The sequence below is a fragment of the Cavia porcellus genome, unplaced genomic scaffold, assembly GCF_034190915.1.
Source record: "Cavia porcellus strain 051 isolate PalLab524CR breed Dunkin Hartley unplaced genomic scaffold, mCavPor4.1 scaffold_15, whole genome shotgun sequence".
Classification (NCBI taxonomy): domain Eukaryota; kingdom Metazoa; phylum Chordata; class Mammalia; order Rodentia; family Caviidae; genus Cavia; species Cavia porcellus.
This window is the reverse complement of record NW_026947498.1, coordinates 23,704,043-23,724,188: the sequence shown is the minus strand read 5'-3', so window position 1 is coordinate 23,724,188 and position 20,146 is coordinate 23,704,043. Positions and strand designations below refer to the sequence as shown.

General features: G+C 32.1%; 1 protein-coding gene across 1 annotated transcript in view; it reads right to left on the bottom strand.

Moving 5' to 3' along the window:
• Nucleotides 1-2,612: 2,612 nt before the first annotated feature.
• Nucleotides 2,613-20,146, bottom strand: part of Lipi (lipase I) — a 37,035-nt gene continuing 19,501 nt past the window's right edge. Inside the window, exons 8-10 of the mRNA XM_063225326.1 lie at nucleotides 17,136-17,247; nucleotides 11,623-11,799; nucleotides 2,613-2,779 (exon numbers count right to left, since the gene is read on the bottom strand). Of these exons, the coding sequence (XP_063081396.1) occupies nucleotides 2,692-2,779; nucleotides 11,623-11,799; nucleotides 17,136-17,247 (377 nt within the window). The 3' untranslated portion in view covers nucleotides 2,613-2,691. The remainder of the gene's footprint in view (nucleotides 2,780-11,622; nucleotides 11,800-17,135; nucleotides 17,248-20,146) is intronic.

Below are 20,146 nucleotides of genomic sequence, written 5' to 3'. Positions count from 1 at the left end.
ATGACCCACAACATTTTTATGAATATAATTAATTATAAAACACATATAATTGTGCTTCATCCCTTTTGGCAACGCACACAACAAGATAATTGTCCAGCACATTAGAATGGAATCAAAATCCTCAACATAATGCTATTTGTGTTTTTTGATGTGCTGTCTGTTTCAACAATACATAAATATCAGTTGTCCTGTCACTGTATCCATTTGGCACTTCAGGAATCAATCTAACAAGAATGTAAAATATTTGTACAGTGAAAATTAAAAGCATCCTTTAAAAATTAGGTTGAAAAGGATATCAGACAATGGAACATTGTCTTTTGGTTATTGATATAGAGAACCAACATTGTGAAAATGGCCATATTCCCAAAATAATTGTACAGAATTAATGCAATCCTGATCAAAATGCCATTAGTATATCTCACATACCCAGAGAAAAAACTCCTAAAATCAATTTGGAAACAGAAGAGACCTAGAATAGCAAAAGCAATACTGGGCAACAAAAGCAAGGTAGGAGACATCACAATCTTTGGGCAACAAAAGCAAGGTAGGAGATATCACAAAGCTACCATGATAAAATCAGTATGATACTGGCAAAAAACATCACAATCCTGGGCAACAAAAGCAAGGTAGGAGACATCACAAAGCTACCATGATAAAATCAGTATGGTACTGGCAAAAAACAGATGCAAAGATCAACGGAACAGATTAGAAGATGCACACACAACTACAAAGATGTTCAGCCACCTTATTTTTGACAAAGGGGTAAAATATGTTCACTATAAGAAAGTCTCTTTTAATAAATGATCTGGAAAAATTGACTTTTCACTTGCTGAAGACTAAACCTAGACACATGTCTATCACCATCGACTAAAGTCAAAATCATACAAAGGACTATCTAAAACATAAAGGAACTGAAAAAAATCATGACTCCCAAATGCAAAAACCCAATTCAAAAACGGGCATCTAAGATAAATATACACTTCTCAGACAAAGAAATACAAATGGCAAATAAATATATGAAAAAATGTTCAACATCACTTGTCATTTGAGAAATGCAAATTAACACACTGAGCTTCCATCTCACTCTAGAAAGAATGGCTCTACTCAGGAAATCAACAAATAATGAATATTCTTGGGACTGTGGGGAAAATGGAACTCTTCTCCAATGATGGTGGGAGTGTAGAATGGTACAATTACTGTGGAAATCAGTGTGGATATTCCTCAAAAACCAGGATCGGAAGTCCCATTCGTTCCAGTTATTACTCTTCTGGGTATTTTCCCAGAAAAAATGAGAACATCATACCACAGCATTATATGTTCACCCATGTTTATAGCGGCACAATTTGTAGTAGATAAATCTTGAAAACAATCCAAATGCCCACAAACCATAAAATGGATTAAAAAAAATGTGGTTTTTTTAATATGATGGTATACTTCTCAGCTATAAAGAGAGTTAAATTCGAGACTTTTATAGGTAAATGAATGCAACCTGATACCATACTCATAAGTGAAACAAATCAGACTCATGTGTAAACATTTTATTGTCAGTGTAAAAAACTGAGAGAGTAAATAAGATCCAAAATGTACAATAGCTATTGTGAAAATGAAGAGGAAGAAACTGTTCAAAAGGAACAAACAACTGGATGGGGAAAAGAAGAAAAAAAGAAGGGAAAAAATATGTCATTGTTTGATCATTTCTTCATGCCTATGTCTTTTAATCTGAGCAATTACTTTGAAGAGAACAATACACAATATATTAACCATTGTTAATCTCCTGTTATTGTGTTTTGAAATTCTGTATAATCATTTTTATTTTTTCATTAAAATTTAAAAAGTGAGAATAATATAATATTCAGGACCTGAGATGTAGCTCAGTGGCACAGTGCCTGCCTGGCAAGTGGGATGCCCTGAGTTCCATTCCCAGCAGAAAAAAAAAAAAAAAGAGAAAGAAAAGAAATATAAATAAATAAATATCTGTTACCACTTCAATTGAAGGTAAAAATCATATTAATTAAACAGTGTAGTGAAGCACTAAGCTCCTCTAGTTTTCTATTTTACAAATGGAAATTTTACCAATAGGTAGAAGGAGCAGGAGAGAGAGGAGGAGAGAAAAGAGGGAAAGGGTAAGAAAAAAGAATTAAGATGCCTTATAAATGGGCTATATACCAGGAGGAAGACAATCATGGTTTACTGAAAACATGCACTGTTAACAAATTGTAAAAAAATGAAAAGGGGTAATAAATTTATTAAAGTAACTGAGGAGAATAGTCAACGGTAAATATTTCAGTAAACCTATATAGAAATAAGCAGCTTTTATGAATGTAACCAGAATGTAGCCTGATCTGGTTCCACCCCTTGGTAATCTCAGAACTCTTAGGTGGTGAGGTAGGAGGAGCACAATTTTGAATCTCACTTGGGCAGTTTTGTGAAAGACTACCCCAAAATAAAAAATAAAAAGGGGGCTGGGCTTGTGGCTTAGTATGAAATTCCAGAGTTCAATCTTCAGTACTGAAAAAAATAAAGAAGCAAAAATATTCTGAATATTTTACATATGCATTTTTTAATTTTCTATACTTTTGATTCAAGAAATAAAACATATCTGAATCTGAGATAGAATAATATATTCCAAAAGACTAAATCATTCTCATTTACAAATTCTTTGATTCAGAAAAAATTTACATTTGTTAGAAGTTAAATATTCTTCTCTGTGCATGTGACAGGTTTCAGAAACAATTCCTCTGATTCTTTAATTACAAAATTATAGCTGCAAACTGGTGGTCTGTGAAAGAGAAAAAAGAGACAAAATAACAATTATTAACACAGTAAACTTTATTTCTTTTGCACATTAATATTAGAATATTCTAGGTCTGTGAATAACTAATTCTCCAAATGTAGACATTCGGAACAAACCTGTGGGATCTACATGACTCCATCTCATTTAGTTGTGTAGGGATGAAGTAGACATAATACTTAAAAAATGCTCCATTTGAATATGTCTTTGTTGATTCACAGATACTTAACACTGTGTGAGAGATACTGTTGGATACTGAAATCTGTATTCAACTTTTAAAAGCCAGGGGGCTCCTTCCAAAATGACCACCTCCAGGGAAGAACACTGAAAAGTAGACGTAGATGTTGCCTAGATGTCTTAGAAATCTCTTTTGCTACCCATTACAGTGGAAATAGTAACACCTTAAGCCATTTATATCTTGAAGATATTTTAGATAGATAGATAGATAGATAGATAGATAGATAGATGATAGATAGATAGAGTAGTTATAGACAAAGTAAAACAAGACTCTATAATGAAGTAAGCATTTTTTTCAGTTGCGAGATTATCATATCTTCTCTGGTAATTTTGAAGAACTGTCAAAAACAGAAATCAATGAAAATAAAAGATGATTGATTGGGGCCAGGAATTTAGCTCAGTGGCATAAGGACCTGCCTGGCAAGCATGAAGTCCTGAGTTTGATCCTTGGTTAAAAAAAAAAAAAAAAAAAAAATTGGTAAAATCTCAGGAAGGGAGCAAAACAAAACATGATGGAAAATGGGAATCTCCTGGGCTGACGACAGTGAAGCAAGGAGGAAGAGCCATATCAGCTGCATCAGAGGATGCAACTCACCCTCAGTTCCCTGCACTGCTCTAGCTCGAGACCCCTCACTTCGTCTCCTGCCAGCTTGCTTGAAACTGCATTGAACAGTTTTAAAATGTTCAGGAGCCCTTTTAATTCTAGTCATGTTAGTTTTTAAATACAGCTGCTGAAAAGTAATAAAAACTAATATAGAAGAATTACACTTTTATTTATAAAAGTTGACTTAGGATACCACAGTATTTTCCATTTGAGTTAACAAAAGCAGTTTGGAATTTTCATTTTAGTACAACAATAAAAGTCAGTAACATTTCAAATATAATATTTTTGGTTGCTTTCAAAAGTAGCTTTTACTAACTTGTCAGAGAACAAAATTTGTATGTTTGTTATTTATTTATTAATTCGATTTTGTGTACCATTAATTGAACTCAGGACCTCATGCTTGCCAGGTGGGCACTGTGGCAAGCTATATCCCTGGCTGCATACAAATGTTTTCAGAATAAGTACATACAATTGAAGGATCATACATCTTCTCCATTATTAGAAAATTACTTTATCTATTTGTTCAAATAAATGTATGTACACTTATGCAAATTCTCCCTCTCTTCTGCAATGTGTCTTATCACTTTGTACTGTTAAAGTCTTGAAGTTCCTGGATGTACCTCATTTTTAATTTTTCACAATAGGATAAGTGTGTCATTAGACATAAGTGGATAAATTATCACAGTCATACTGTAATTGTCCTATTTACAGATTTATCAAATATTAAGGAATATTAAAGCAAATATATGTTTGTTTCTTTTCTGCAATATAATGGATGTGGTAAATATACAATTCATTCAATATTCTACATTTTATAAAGCTTCCACAAAAACTGTAGAACAGTTTCATCAGTTAAGAATGCCTGCTGAAGTTAAATTTCACCATAATATGTAAAAAAAGAACGTTTCCACTGTGACCAGTCGTCTAATTTCATTATCATCACTCTTATTTTAACATGTTAACTATGTTATGTGTAGTTTCTTCTTCACAGATAATAAAAATGCTTTGTAAGTTATAAAAAAATGTGTAATGTATTTGCAACTCTCATGAAAATATTGTTTGTTTTTTTTTAATTTCAAAAAAGTACCCCAACTATTAAATCTCTAAGGCTTTGCCTACCATAAATTCTTAGAAATGAACATATAAAATATAAAGTATAATTGAAGAAATCCTTAAAGTTTAAGTGTAATCTAGTTATTAACTTTAATCTGTATATCATATCAAATTACAAAAATTGTACAAGCTTCCTATTTCAAAATCTTTCTAAGGCTTTCACCAAAATAATACCACACATAATATTCTTTTTAAAAGTTTCCCTGAATAAGATTTTAGGCAATAATTCAGACAGAAATAGAGATGATTCCAAAATAGAGAGAAACCAATGATCCCTAGGTCACAAGGTACAGTGCAGAGAACTCTTGCCTAGGTATTGGGAGTAATTAAGTCTGTCTTGAGCACTGCTCCAGGTCTGCTCCAGGTCTGCCAAAAAGACTGTAAGAAATTTAACATATTTAAAACAGACCTTTAAAATATTTATAGAAATACAAAAAATACAAAGCACACATTATGATAAAAGGCACCCTAAAGTTCAGTGCCACAGTGATTACCTAACAAGTGCCAGTCCCTGGGCTCAATAGAAAAAAAAAAAATTACAAATCATATGGGTAACCAATTTTCTTCCTTTCCAGTTTTTACTGCAAAGAAGTAACAAAACAAACCCACATAAAGAAAAGATAAAGCAGTTGAAACTAGCCCACAACAGTACACAAATACATTAAAATAGCAAAGTCCACCTGAATTTCACGAGTGCACAATAGTTGGAGCTCACTAGAGACAAAAAATACTATAGAGAAGGCAAATATAACTTCCAGAAATGTTAAGTTTGGGTAGAATAACACACTTCTAGGGCTTAACAGCAGATTAGACTTTGCATAAGAAAAAATTAATAAATTTCAATATATAACACAAATTATGCAAAATGAAATGCTGAGAAATGAATGGAGTTAAAATTTAACAGAGCACCAGTGAACTGTAGGACAACTTTAAGTGGACAAATAAAGTGGAATTCATAGTCCCCACCAAAAGAATGAGAAACAATATAGGAAAAAGAAATCCAACTGAAAATGAATTTCAATCCAAAAACTATTAATCAGCAGGCCCAAGATAGCAAAACCTTTGGATGCAAACTCTGTTTAAGTGGAAATGTATGACAATATGTTTTATTATCAGTACTTGAAGATACTGTCTTCATGCTATACTCTATCATGAACTAACTGTAATGGAAATACAGGAAATCTGAAGAAAATAACAAGACATATCTTAATCAAATTGCTTCAGATAAGAATTGACAGGAATTATTTTTCAGCACGAAGGCAGTATAAAGACTTTTTCAGACAATCAATAGTGTGAAGACTTCACTAGTTAATCCAAAATAAAAAAAGATGTTAACGGGACCCCTTCAACTCAGAAGATAAATTATACTACCTATGCCAACCTTATGTGAGTTTTCCTGGTAACTTACATTTCTTCAATGCAATAGCTGTTTAAACAGAAAGAAAATAATGTGTTACGGCATTTTAGCACATGTCCAAGGAAAATATATGCAAATAATAGCATGAAAGCTAGGAAGGGAGAATGGTCATATATTACTATACATTTAGAATGTTGCATGTGAGGTGATAAAACTCACTTGAAGCCAGACAATGATAAAATATTACAACATAAACCCCAAAGACATCAAAGACAAAGATACATAGCTAAAACACTCAGAAAACAGATAAAGTGGAATAACAAACTAGTCAATGTATCCAACAGAGGCAGATAATGAGGAAAACTGGAAAAACAGGAAACAAAATGGTAAAATAATAGGATTAAACTCTGCTATATCCGTGATCATCTTAAATTAAATATGTAAATATTCTGTTAAGTGACAGTTTTTCATTTGAAAATACAAATGAAAAATAATGAAATGTCTCTACATGCCTACTAGAAAAACGTAACTGAAAGCCAGAAAAGCAAGCAAACAACAACAATAAACTGGCAAAGCTGTTTGGATGCAGAATAATGAACCCTCATATATTGCTTGTAGTTATACGAAGTATATGGTTAGTTGGAAAACCGTCTTGAAGTTTCTTATAAAGTTAACATGCCCGTACCGTATGACATGTATCCTACTTCTATATCTTTCCAAGGAAAATGACAATTTCTGTTCACATTAAAAACCTGTGTATAAACATTTATGATATCTTTATTCATAGAAAATAAAAGCAATCAACAAAAACATATACTTTCTAGCTTTTGGATGATAAGGATTTGTGATAGGTACATCTATGCAATGGAACATATCTGTCAGCAACATCCTATCGATACAAGCAACAACATGGCTGAGTATAAATATATGCGACAAAGTGAAAGAAACCACACTTCAAATGCATTATATCCCATAGTTCCATTTGCATAATATCTGCAAAAGTGGCAGCCAAAGGGTTGGACTGGGGAGCAGGTTGAAACCCAAAAGGCAGTTTTAGAGAGGTTTCGTGACTGATAGAAATGGTCTGAATGCTAATTGTAGTTATAGCTATGACTCTGCATTTATAAAATCCATAGAACTACACGCCAAAAACAAAACAAAAATGCTACTACTAAGTAATGTTTTTACCAAGTAGCTCGAGTCAAAGATATTTCTTCAGAAGTCACTCTAAATCATTTCTCTTCTGCATATTTCTGTCATAATCTCAGAGTTCTAAGGTTGTACTTTACCAGAATTGCCTGGAAAGAGTGCTCTATTGTAGTATCTATCACATTTGTAACAGAGAGATAATAATTTATTGAACATATGCAGTTCAATGTGGACCATAGGACATCACAATTTTATAATTCCCATTTCCAATAATTTGGCAATGTTAACTGTCATTAATTGCATATTATATGTGTAGACAGTTCTAAGTAAGAAAAGTCACTAGACAGTTGCAACATTATGTAATTAATTAAACTTAGAGTCTGTTTTAATCCAAGCTTGTGTTAGCACCAGAAGCAGAATGTGAGGAATTTCGCTAAACACCCACAGAATATATTTTAGTTCCTCTAAGTAGAAACAATTGCATTCATTTTTTAAATTCAGTAACTTCATAGTCTATCCACAGTTTTTATTCCACACCAAAATTAAATTTACATATGTCTTTATATTTTACCCTGGAATATATCTCATTGACTTCTCTTTCTGACAATGCATGTGTGACAATTTTTACAGCATTTATCCACGTAAAACATGAGTAAGTAGACAAGTGAGACAAATATAACAGTGAATACATATTTATTTTTCTCTCTCCTTGTAATACGTGGCTTAAAAATAGGAAATATACTTTAAGACCAACACTCAAAGGTCTGAATATCCTGAGGTTAAGGGCAGATGTGAAAATATTCCCCCTCCTGATGTGTCTTCTATGCAAGGAATTATTTACAATGCAAATAGCTGTCTGTGTATAGATATTCGTTGTTTATTAAAACACATTATTCATTTTTCACAACAAAATTGTGAATAATCCAAAAATAAAGAAATAAAATTTAATATTCCATAAAACATGTAATACAAAGTAGCCATTAGCTTACAATTTTAAAAAAAAAACTGTTTTATAACTTGGTCCAGTGTAACACAGGTTAGCTACATTGTGTTAATCTTTTTATCTTTGTAATTCATAAACCTTTGAAGCTATTGTAATAAATAATATGTGCCATTCTATAAAAGACCCTGCTTCTAACCTACATAAATTCATGACTCAAAAATGTGCTTACAATAAGGTATTTAGTGGTCCTTTAGTTGAAGGCTTATATATGAATTAAAATTTTCCAGAAATTCTGTGGTGAATAATTGCATGTGTTAACCTGTGAAAAACTTAAGATTGAAAAGTAATAGCAACTAAAAACAAAAAAGGAAAAAAATGAAAAACAAATTTAAAACCTCAAGAAAGTTTGGTTTTGGATTATTGTAAAGTTACATCCTAGCTGAAAAACTTACACGTTATTTGCTATCACTGAATTTATGTCTCCTTATTAAACAATAAATAAATAAATACTTTATAGAGTTGTGGTAAGGGTTGTAAAAATAGTATGGAATATAATAGGTGGCATATTTGTCTATCATTAGTTATCTAGAAAGAAGTTCACTCATTTAAAAATTATCAAACATGTTATTAATTTGGATATACAATGTTTTCCCTGTGTGTCACATGTGTTATCTGAAACATAGCTTATCTTTGATAGCATTTTTTCCTTATATATTAGATCCTTAATGTAAAAAGGTTAAATTTATTTTATGCAAAAGATATCTGACAATAAAATTTACCTGTGAAATGAAATTGCTAATTGATGCAAATTTCCTTTTTCAAAATGTCTCCTTAGCTCACTATGGTCACTGTATGTTCAACAACTTTTGTGCGTGAAGGTATTTATCACTGCAGTTATCAGAATTATAAAAGTGAGTAAAATTTGGGTAATGTGTTGAGAAAGTGATAGTAAATATGGCCTTTTCAAGACACTAGAATTAAAATAGGAATGAAATTTAAAATTTCACAGAGGCATTGAAAATAAGAAAACGCATTTATTGATTATCTTAAGAAACTGAAAAATCTGTTTTCTATTATCATCATGGTTAGTGTGTTGCTTAAATTTTATATTTATAGAGATAGGGAAGTATAAAGAGAGTTAAATTGAGTGCTAATCAGGGTTGCAAATAAAAATGGGGAAATACAGAAAGAAAATGTTCTTTATGCACAAGAAATATTGATTATTAGATAGATTTATATACATCTTAATATACATCTTTTTCTGCACTGAGGATTGAATCCAAGGCCTTTGCACTGAACCAATTCTCAGTGGGTTTTTTAAAAAAAATTTTGTGATACCATCTTTAAAATTTGCTAAATTGTCCAAAATAGACTCAAATCTTCAATCTTCAAAACTTTGCCTTCCAAAATGCTAGGATTCTTACATATATGTCATCGTATCTGGCTTATAATGTACTTCTAAACAAATTTCACTTGAGACTGTTATTAATGATTGGGTGTTTTGTAATGTATCAGTCATCTTTCCTGTTCTGACACACAGAATTTGACAAACACATCTGATGCTGAGTTATGCATAATTTTATTGCTGTTCTGTGTTTTCCTACTCATGGGATCTTGAGTGATAAGAAGAGTATTAATAAATGTACATAAAGAATAGATTATTCTTCATTCTTATCTCTTTCCCATGTTTGAGATCATTCTAGAGTAAAGTTAATTGGTAGAAAAGGAATCCTTTAAATTCTAGAAACAGAAGCTGCAAAACTACAATCTTTAGACTTCTTTGTTCATATCTAACATCTTTACATTCTGAAAGAAACAGCGAAAATCTTGGCAGTGATGTCAGCCTAAAGAGCTTTCAAAATACAAATAATCCTGCTGTAGTATGTATGCCATAGGCTCACCATCCCTGGACTAATGTAATATGATGATGCTCTAATCCTCACTTTCCCTATGTTTGGGGAATTGTTAATATGATTTCTATTCTTATAAGCAGTTGAGTCTTTCTACCTTAAAAATAATAAACACCGAGGTCAGTTGAAGACTGACAATGTTTATACTTGGTAGCTTACATCATTTAAGGGATTACTTATCCAAATACCATTATGTACTTTGGTAGGCAATGGTAATGGTAAATGTTCCTACCAAAAATGTCCATTTATTTTGGCATTTGGGAATGTATTGCAATCAAAGGTGAAGGGCAATGAATGGATGTTTGTCTAATAATGGCATTTTATTTACTTTCACATGTCTAAACATTATCATTCCAAAAGTTACACAATGACTTACACTTCAAAAGTTTCCCCAATTTCTCTGTTTTGATACAGATTTCATCTAAATGTATATTCTTATTATTTTTAATATCACAATTTCTTACTTAATATATTTGATATTTATAGGAAAGTAATTGAAAAAGAAAATATATAAATACAAAGAGAAATAAAAAGGAAGCAACACAGTCAATCAAAGAAAAACACTTCAAGTAATCCACAGTTTTTATGAGCGATTAGCTGATACATAACTACCAGAACAACTCACATAGTCGAACTGACAAATGACAAAGTCATAAAATAGGCCCTTCACACTTTGATAGGGTTATTCCTGAAATGTGAATTCTTCTGTAGCAAATATGTACTTCGGTACCATGACTGTAATGAAAACTGGTCTGGAGGACACCAAACAAAGAAGAGTTCATTGAATGGGCTGAAAATTTCTTTCAGAAACACCTAGCTTCAAGACAATGGTTCTCAGACCATCATGATGATATCATATTTTAATAAGCATGAAGACATGTTAATACAGAATGTTATTACTGACAAATCAAGGCAGAAACCTGTAAAAGTAAAGTGTAAAGAGCCACCTTCTCTTCACGCTGCTGTAGTGTATATTAAGAGTTTCCCTACTGTCCATATATGTATTCTTGGGGCTAACTCTGCTCAGTGATCTATGTAATAACAGACTGTTACTTTCACAACTGAAAGATAATGAAGTTAGGAGAAGAAAATGACTGTAAGACCATCAGAAGTCACCAGGATTTCCATCTTCTGTGAGCAGTGTTTCATTTTAGAGGTTTTCACTATGATACTTCAACTAAAAGATTCTATTAAGGAACTTTCAAACACTCTGAAATTATATTATATGAAAGAAATTACTGATAAATGTCTAAGGTACAAATTTATCTCACTTTTTCACTTTAATTATGTCTTATGGAATAATAAGACGTTTTGTTCTTGTTTGGATAATCTGTTTCTAAAATAAAGCATGCAAGTCAAAAAATGTACTTATACCTTTATGACATTCTACTATCTCTGCACAAGACATTCTAAAATGAATAATAAACATATTTAATACATGCATTTTAAAACTATTTTTAATAAAGAAATATTTTCAGGTTTAAGATAACATGTTGACAAAATTTTTCACTTTCTTACCTTTCTGGATATGTAAGAGATTTTAACATGAGACGCTGGATCCTGTGTTTGTTTGTGGGACACTGGATATTTGAAGTCTGGAAATATCTCAAAACAATGCTTGAAATATTCACAACATCATTCAAAAATTGAGCAAGAATATTGACTTCTTGAAGTTTATGAAATGGTTTGCTTTTCCTAAACAAAAAGTTGATATTTTCAGCATGCTAATAATTTTAAACTTACTTAATCCTAAAATCAATATGATGCTAATGAGGCAGCATAAATAGAACAATCCCAAAGGAAAACTCCAATCAAAATATAAAGAATTCGATAATTTATTTAATTGGTAATGTAAGAATGACTTTACAAAAGGAAAATTAATACTAACATTGCTTTCCTTCCCATAGAGAAATATCTGGGGAAGCTCACGTGGCTGCCACACTGAGCCCTGCTGTCCTCGGAAGCCCCTGCCCAGCCCTCTACTGGCTTGCACCCCAGTCTGTTCTGGAATTTGTATCTGTAGTCATTGTCACATGCCATAATGGGCAGATTTGGGGAAAAACCCACTGATTTAGAAACAGAAATTTTTCATTGACTCAATCTTTCTTTATTGTTTTACCTATTATTTATTATTTTTTTCCTTTATTGAATTCTTTTCTCCCTTTAATTTCCTTTTTCTCCTGTTCTCTTTCCCCTTGAACTTTCTTTCTCTTCTTTTATATCTTTATTTACTATATTTTGCTTTGTTTACCTTTTTTATTCTTTTTGTTCTTAATTCTTTCTGCCAACTGTTCTCTATCACAGTGAATTTCCTTTCAGTTCTCACTAGGATCTCGTCTCACTTTTCTCTCTCCTTCTCATATCTCATTGATCGATCTCTCAAATTTTGCTTTTTTTCATTCTCTGGTTCCCTACCTCCTCTACCTTTACCAATACACCCAGTAAGCATTTTGAATCTCCAGGTAGCTAGTTTAACTTACACTATTATTATTGGATGCTTTTGTTCTGCTCAATTTGGGTGATATTTACTGTAGCTCAATCGTAAGTCAATGTTGGTTTGTCTTACTGTTCGTACAGTAATTATTCTCTTTTGTATGGCTAAGGGTTTTCCTATCATTGGTCCATAGGACTTGTAAATGCTCAGTTGGTATCTAATGCTGTAATTGATACTGAAATTTTATCATAACAAAGTAATGTATGTTTAGCTATTAATTGGTTTTCTTAGGATGCCAATATCTGGATTGCATTGCGCATTAATAATACTACGGCCTATTTTTGGAGAAGAGTACTGGAAAAAATCCATTACAATCTCCCACCCCAGTTAAATAGAAGTGGTTAGAATCTAAGAGAGAAGCAAATACCAATGGTTAACAATATCCAGAGGACACCACTGAAAAGTAGACACTAAATTAAAAAGTCTGCAAGTAGAAACAAGGGAGCTTTCCACTACAAGCAACATAAAAAAATAAACAAATGCACAAAATAAAAAGTAACATGAGGAAACAAGTCGAAAATTATCCTCAACATTTCTCAAATCTCCAAAAGTTGATATGTGTGGCATCAAAGGGAAGGAAACCAAAGCCCCACACCCAAATTATTTGAAATTATATAAGGGGAGATAGTAAACCACATCAATAAGGAATTTGACAAGTTGTTCCAAATAAACAATGATCGACAAGTATGAAAAGACACTAAAAAAAATTAATAAAGCTAAGCAAAATAACACAAAACATGAATGACCAGTTGGGAGTTTAGCTTAGCGGCACAAGCACCTGCCTGGCAAGCGTGTGGTCATGAGTTCAATCTCTAGACCTCCTTTTTCTCTCCCCCACCAAAAAAACACAAATGGTCAGAATAGAAACAAATTAAAGTCCATAAAAATGTTTCAATTTGAAATTCATGAGGTTAAAACTTCTAACAAAGGTATGGGCTTCAGACATAACCAGTGTGAGACCAGAATATCAGAACTAGAAGACAAGGCTGATATTCATGACCAAATTAATGAGATATACCTCAAAAATTGCAAGAGAATATGAAAAATAGATTCAGCACCACCTAGATCCTTCAAAATAGGCTAAGATTAATTGTCATTAGCATAAAATCAAAAGATAGGAAAAATGGCATTAAAAACTGTTTACTGAAATAATAGCAGAAAACTTTCCAAGTAAGGGAATAGAATTTAACATACCTATACTGAGGCATATAGAATCCCAATAGACACGATCATAAAAGAATCTCTCTATGACATATAGTAACAATCACAAGAGTCCAGCAGAATAATACAACCTTCAGCCAGGCATGGTAGCACATGCTTGTAAGTCCAGTACTTGGGAGGCTGAAGCCAGAGGATCTTTGCAAGTTTGAGACCTGCCTGGGCTACAAAGTGAGCTCAAGGCAAGCCTGAAATGCATAGTGAGATCCTGTCTCAAATAAAATAAAATAAAATAAAATACAATAAAATAAAATAAAATAAAATCTTCAAAGCAGATGAGAAAATAATAAGTCACTTATAAAGGTGAACCTATTAAGTTCCCATCACAAAACTTGAAGGCTAGGAGAGTTTAGGGTGAAGTTTTTCAAATCTTAAGTAAACAGTCTCCCATCCAGGCTGATATTTTCTACAAAGCTATCTCTTAAATTAGAAAAGATATTTTCATGATAAAGAGCATCTTTAAAAATGCCTGACCACCAAACAAGCACTCCAAAAAAAAAAAAAAATCCTGAAGAATTTTCTAGAAAGAAACAATGATTCTAATAATAAAAGGTCTAACAGAATGAGTACATTGGGTAATATCAGCAGAAAGTAGCAATTCTTCATATGAATACAAAAGTAGTATTCCTCAGAATTCTCTGAGGATTCTTGTCTGCAATAATGTTCCTTTTAAACTCCTTATTACTCATTCATTTGGGTAATATTTTAACCTATTACCCATTTGAGTACTATTTGCATGCAATATTGATGTTTCTTCTTTAAAATCTTATATTACACATTAATTTATTTTATCTCATATTATCATGTCTAAGTCATTTGTTGTCACATAGGAAAAATGACAACAAAATGGAATTAAGTGCAAAACCCAGGACACAAAACAAATTTTCAGAAAGATTCTAGTACTACTAAATAAAGCATATTGTGTGTGCACAGAGTCATGTAAAAAAGTAACAACAAGAAGAGGTGGAAGAAGAGGAGAAAGAGGACCAGAAAGAGAAAAAGGAGGGAGAAGAATGATTATGAATCAAAAGGTGACAATGAGTATTGGCAGTTGGTATAATTACAAGTGATATTTATTTTCTACTCTATAATATACATTTCCTACAGTAAGAAAATATTTCAGTTTTGAAGAGAAAACAAAAGATCACTTAATAAATTATCTGATTTATCTAGTATCAAAAAGACAGTTCAAATCTCAAATAGTTATTGATAGAAAGCAAAACTATAATAACTTGCATTTGAAAGTAACTTCTGTTTATTTCCTTATTACACTTCTTTACTTTCAAACATTTCCTTGTCATTCCTTTGTGTGCCTTAAGTTAAGTGATATCCTACCATAAAATTTAGTACACAGAGATACAATTATCCTTTAATGATTTCCAGTATGTTGAATCTCCTTGTGAAAATAATAGTCTCTTTTAGTCTAAGTCTCCATGTTTTTTAAAATGTCTCCATAAGCTTAGTGATCAATAGTGTGTTAGATAAGTGAATTAATTCATAAGATAATGGATTTTTGTAGTCAGGGGCTGAAAGGAGACTAATTACATACAGACCACAGCAGTGCTATTATTTAAGATGGTAATCCAGAGATAAACAGAAGAAGGTATAGGAAATCTGTCCACAACACCAAAGACCTACAAATCCAGTCAAGGGCCTGGAACCCATAGCAATGTCCTGCATGAGTTCAGCTGAAGACTGAGTGCCAATGACAGTGTCTCCCATGAGTCCTAATGGAGGCCTAATGCCACAAAAATGATCCGTGAAACTCTGTTTTACAGATCTGCACTGGGAAGTCCCAAACGTCAATGGTGGAAGTTAGAAAGTCTATGCCAGCAGGGTGAGGGATCTGTGCTCACAGGTTGAGTGTTCTGTTGTGAAGCCAAGAAGCAACGCTCAAAATAAGGACTAGGGCTCCCCCTAAATGTAGCACAGTCATCCCCAGCATCAATGAGGTCCTAAACTCTTCCCACAATGAGAACAGTTGAGTACATGTCAGAAAGCCAGCATGACATACTTTTTTTTTTTTCCATTTCCTTAGAGAGCACTTTTGGGGATTGTATATTTTTTTTATTTATTACTTTATTTGTTAATATTAAGAAGAAAAGGTAAGACAAATTTTCACAACAAAATAATGAAAAAATAACAATTGTTGATAAATTACACAACATTATCTTTAGTCACTCAAGTGCAAAATATGGGCATAAAAATTTCTTCAATCAATATTAGCACAACCTTTCAGTGAACTAAGTGACACTAATGGTATAACTAACTTGCATTTTTTTTTCTTTTCCCTTCTATCCTTTCTCTTTTCCCCTATCTTAGTTTCTTCTTTTTATTGAACAGTTTCCTTCCATTTCACAGTGACTATTGTATATTTTGAACCTTATGGTTTCACATATGTCACTGTGGTGTGATGTTTTTCAGTCCTTCTGGGAAGGTACACAGAAGGGGAATACCTGGGTTGAATGGGACCTCTAATCCTAGTTTTTTGAGGAATCTCCACACTGATTTCCACATTGTTTGTACTAATCTACTCTCTAACCAACAGTTGTAAAGGGTTTCTTTTTCCCTACAGAACCAGGAGCATTTTTTAATGGTTTATATATTTTTTAAAAAATTAAATGATTTTTAATGAATAAGGGAGAGGATGAGATAAAAGGGGGCATAACAACATAACAATACAGGTTAAAGCATAACACTTTCAGCAACCTAGTGCTTCATACTTTTAATAGTAACATGCACATTTATATCGTTCTTTTATTAAACAGAAAATGAATTTCCTACTCTAAAAATTTATTAAACACACAAACATTCAAGAAAGTCAAACTGAAAATATGGTTTGAGATGATTAGATAAACTTAAAATGTATATTTAACTACACATACATGAAAAGAAAATAGAACATGGAATTTCCTCCCCTATTGTTTGGGAGCTTTGTGGCTGAGAGTGGTTCTCTGAAATACTAACAGTGTGTTACTCTACTTTAATTAATGTCCTTAAATTTGTATTAACATCACTGTGAACATGAGGCTGACTGAAAACTGGAGAAATTAAGAAGGCAAAACGATTAAGAAGAACACTAGAATTAAGAATCAAATGATAAGGACTATCATTACTCATAGGTTTCATAGTCACTGGAAACATAAATGAGTTATTTGGACACATATTTATTATTTCCCTCTCTAGAATGGAAGTGCTAGAAGTGACATGAGATCTTTGTAAGATTTAACATCTTAACAATTTCTGAATAGGAATTTTACCTTACTCATAACAGTTTTTAACAGTGTACGAAAAGAAGAAAGGACTTAATTATACTTACTCATAGACTCTTGAATATTCAGCCACTCCGAGCTGGTTTAATACTTTAAATGAAATATAGCCATCATTCATACTTTCATCCAGAGCAGTTATACTGAGAACAAAATAATACGCTACAACATAAGAAAATATATAATTCCACTCACATTGCTTTTTAAACTTTGTTTTGGTAGATACACAAAGACACCTATGTATGTAACCTAGACTTATTTTGTATATGCAAATAATATTATCCAGAAGCACTTATTTAATTAATGCATTATATGGTTTTATTCATGTTTGTCAATTTTTGGTTAGTCTTAAACAAAGAATAAAAATCCTGCCAGTCAGTGATAGGTATGGTGATAATTTGATCAACTAGCTACTAAATCTTAATTAGTCTAAAAACCAAAAACTTGAAAATACATATCAATGAAACAACACTTATTTGTCAGTAACATATAAAAGATAAATATGAAAATATCTCCTGGTAATTTGATTAATAATCCCAGCTACATATGCTTGAAACCATATTTCCCAATTTCAGTGGCTACTGAGAAATTGTGTCTATTTAAACAGCACTAAAAGCAAGTGTCTACTAGTTCTGATTCAAAATGCTTTGATGATAATGTAGTATTATATATATCTACCTTAGACTGTGCCTTCTGCAGAAATCATCTTCATACTCAGTATCACTGAGGCTATACAAGAAGCCCAGACTCTTTGCCAATACAAAATTGTGAACACTAGCTGTGAAATGTCGCCACTATATAGTCAGGAGTGATCTCATGCCTTATGCTTGAGTCTTAGTGTTAATTCGGGTAAGGAAATAAGGTAACGGAATAATAATTAGTCTTTATACATTTCTAACACAAGAAATATAAAGGAACACCTTTAATCCCAAAGTGACTACCCAGTTTTAGACAAAATACTTTGGTCAACCTTACAAATAAAACAGTACAACCTTACAAACAAAACATTCAGTATTTTTCAGGTGATTTCTGGCAGTATGACACTTTGAGATATTCAGAATGAGTCGCTGCTATGTCTTTTCAAGGAAAAAATAAAGAAAATTTCAACAAACAAATAGAAGTTCTGAAAGGAAGCAAAGTAAGTTTTCAGAATGAAAACAACAAAGCAAAGCTCACTGGACATGCACAGTATTAGAGATTATGAAGAATGAAATCAGTAAATTTGAAGAAAAATTAACCAGCTATTCAATATGAACAACAAAGAGAGAATAGATGAGAAAACAGACTAAACCAACAGTGGAGAAAATATTTGAAATATTATTCAAGTCAATGATGGCAGAACACTTTTAATTTCATGAAATAAAGTTTTAAAAAGTTAAGTAATCTCAAATAGAATAAACCCAATGAAATCCTCATCAAGACATATCAAAACTACACTAATAACCAGGAAAAAAAAAGGGAAATATTGAAAGCATCCAAACAAAATGATACATTACATACAAGAGAATGCCAATTTAAGTCACAGTGGATTTTGTCATTTAAAACTCAAGGGTCAAAAGATGCATATTTTTAAGTGTGAAACAAAAAAACTGTAAAATCAAATTTTATATTCAGTAAAATATCATAAAAAGATTGAGAGAGAAATAAAGGCATTATCTGATGAAGAGAAAATTCTAACAGGAGTTCTATTTTTAATGATTAGCAGAAACTTTTTCAAACAAAAATGTTTAATAAGTAAGTTTGAGCATCAGAGAGAAGAAAGAATGGGAAGAGAAAAAACAATACATCATATATTATCCTGTTTCTCATGCAGTCTTACATTTCATCTGATGATTGAAACAAAAATTATCACACAATCTATTGTCCAAGATAATAACTTGAAAAGTGCCATATATAAAAGGGCTTAATGAAAACAATATTTGTATATTTCACTTGAAGGATAAAATGTTAATACCACTGGTCTGTTAAAAATCTTAAATGAATATTGTAAATATGGCAGACATCTCCAAATATTCCTGGAGCCTGATCATATATTGTCTTACATGAAAAGAATAATATTGCAAGTAGAATCAGTGTTGCTAATCATCTGCCCGTAAAATAGGAGATTATCTAGGTTTCTAGGATGGCTCAACATAATCTCACAGGGCCTCTAAAGAGGAAAAAGGAAACGGAAAGGAAAAATAAAAATAGAACACATGATGCAAAAAAAAGGCCAGAGTAATGCAATGAAAATTCAAACCACTATTAAGGAGGAAGAGGTCACAAATCAAGAAATGCAGCCTATTTCCAGAAGCCAGGAAAAGTGATTTTCCCTGGAAGATGCCACAAAGAGATGTAATCCAGCTTACACCTCAACTTTATGATACTAATACTTGTGTCCTTTACCCAGAGAACTGTAAGATCATAAATTTGTGACATGGGGTGGCAATTTGTTTAAGGCAGTGATAGGAAAGGAATACAGATTTTGGTAAAAAAAAAAAAAATTGAATGCTGCTATGGCAAAAGTGAAAATATAATGTTGCTTTGAAACTGCCAATAAGCAGAAGCTAGAAGAATTTGAGGAACATAATAGAAAAACCTAGATTGCCTTGTATATATTGTTAGTAGAAATGTGGAAATTGAAACTATTGTTGAGGACTCAAGAGGTCAGCAGAGAAAATCCTCTCATTGGACTGCTGATAAAAATGTAACGCCTAAGGCAGTGAATATGGACTGGAAGACTGCTGCTTTAGAGAAATTAGGTAAGAAGCCATGTATTATAGAAATATGAAAGAAAAATAACTTTTGCTCTATCACTGCTGATAGCTCTGTGGAATTATCTTCTGAAATATTTTATGAACTATAAATTGTAAATGAAAAAAAAAAAAAAAAAACCTAAATACTATATTGAAGACTTCACAAAAGAATGTGGCCTATTCCCCCACCCCCACCCCCGGGTGCTCCGTGAAATACAATAAGAAAGAAATCAAGATAAAACTACTAAAGGAAAAAGAATCCAGACTTGATTATTTGGGAAATCTTCAGTCTAGCAAGTTTTCAAGAGATGTTAAAATTAAGACAG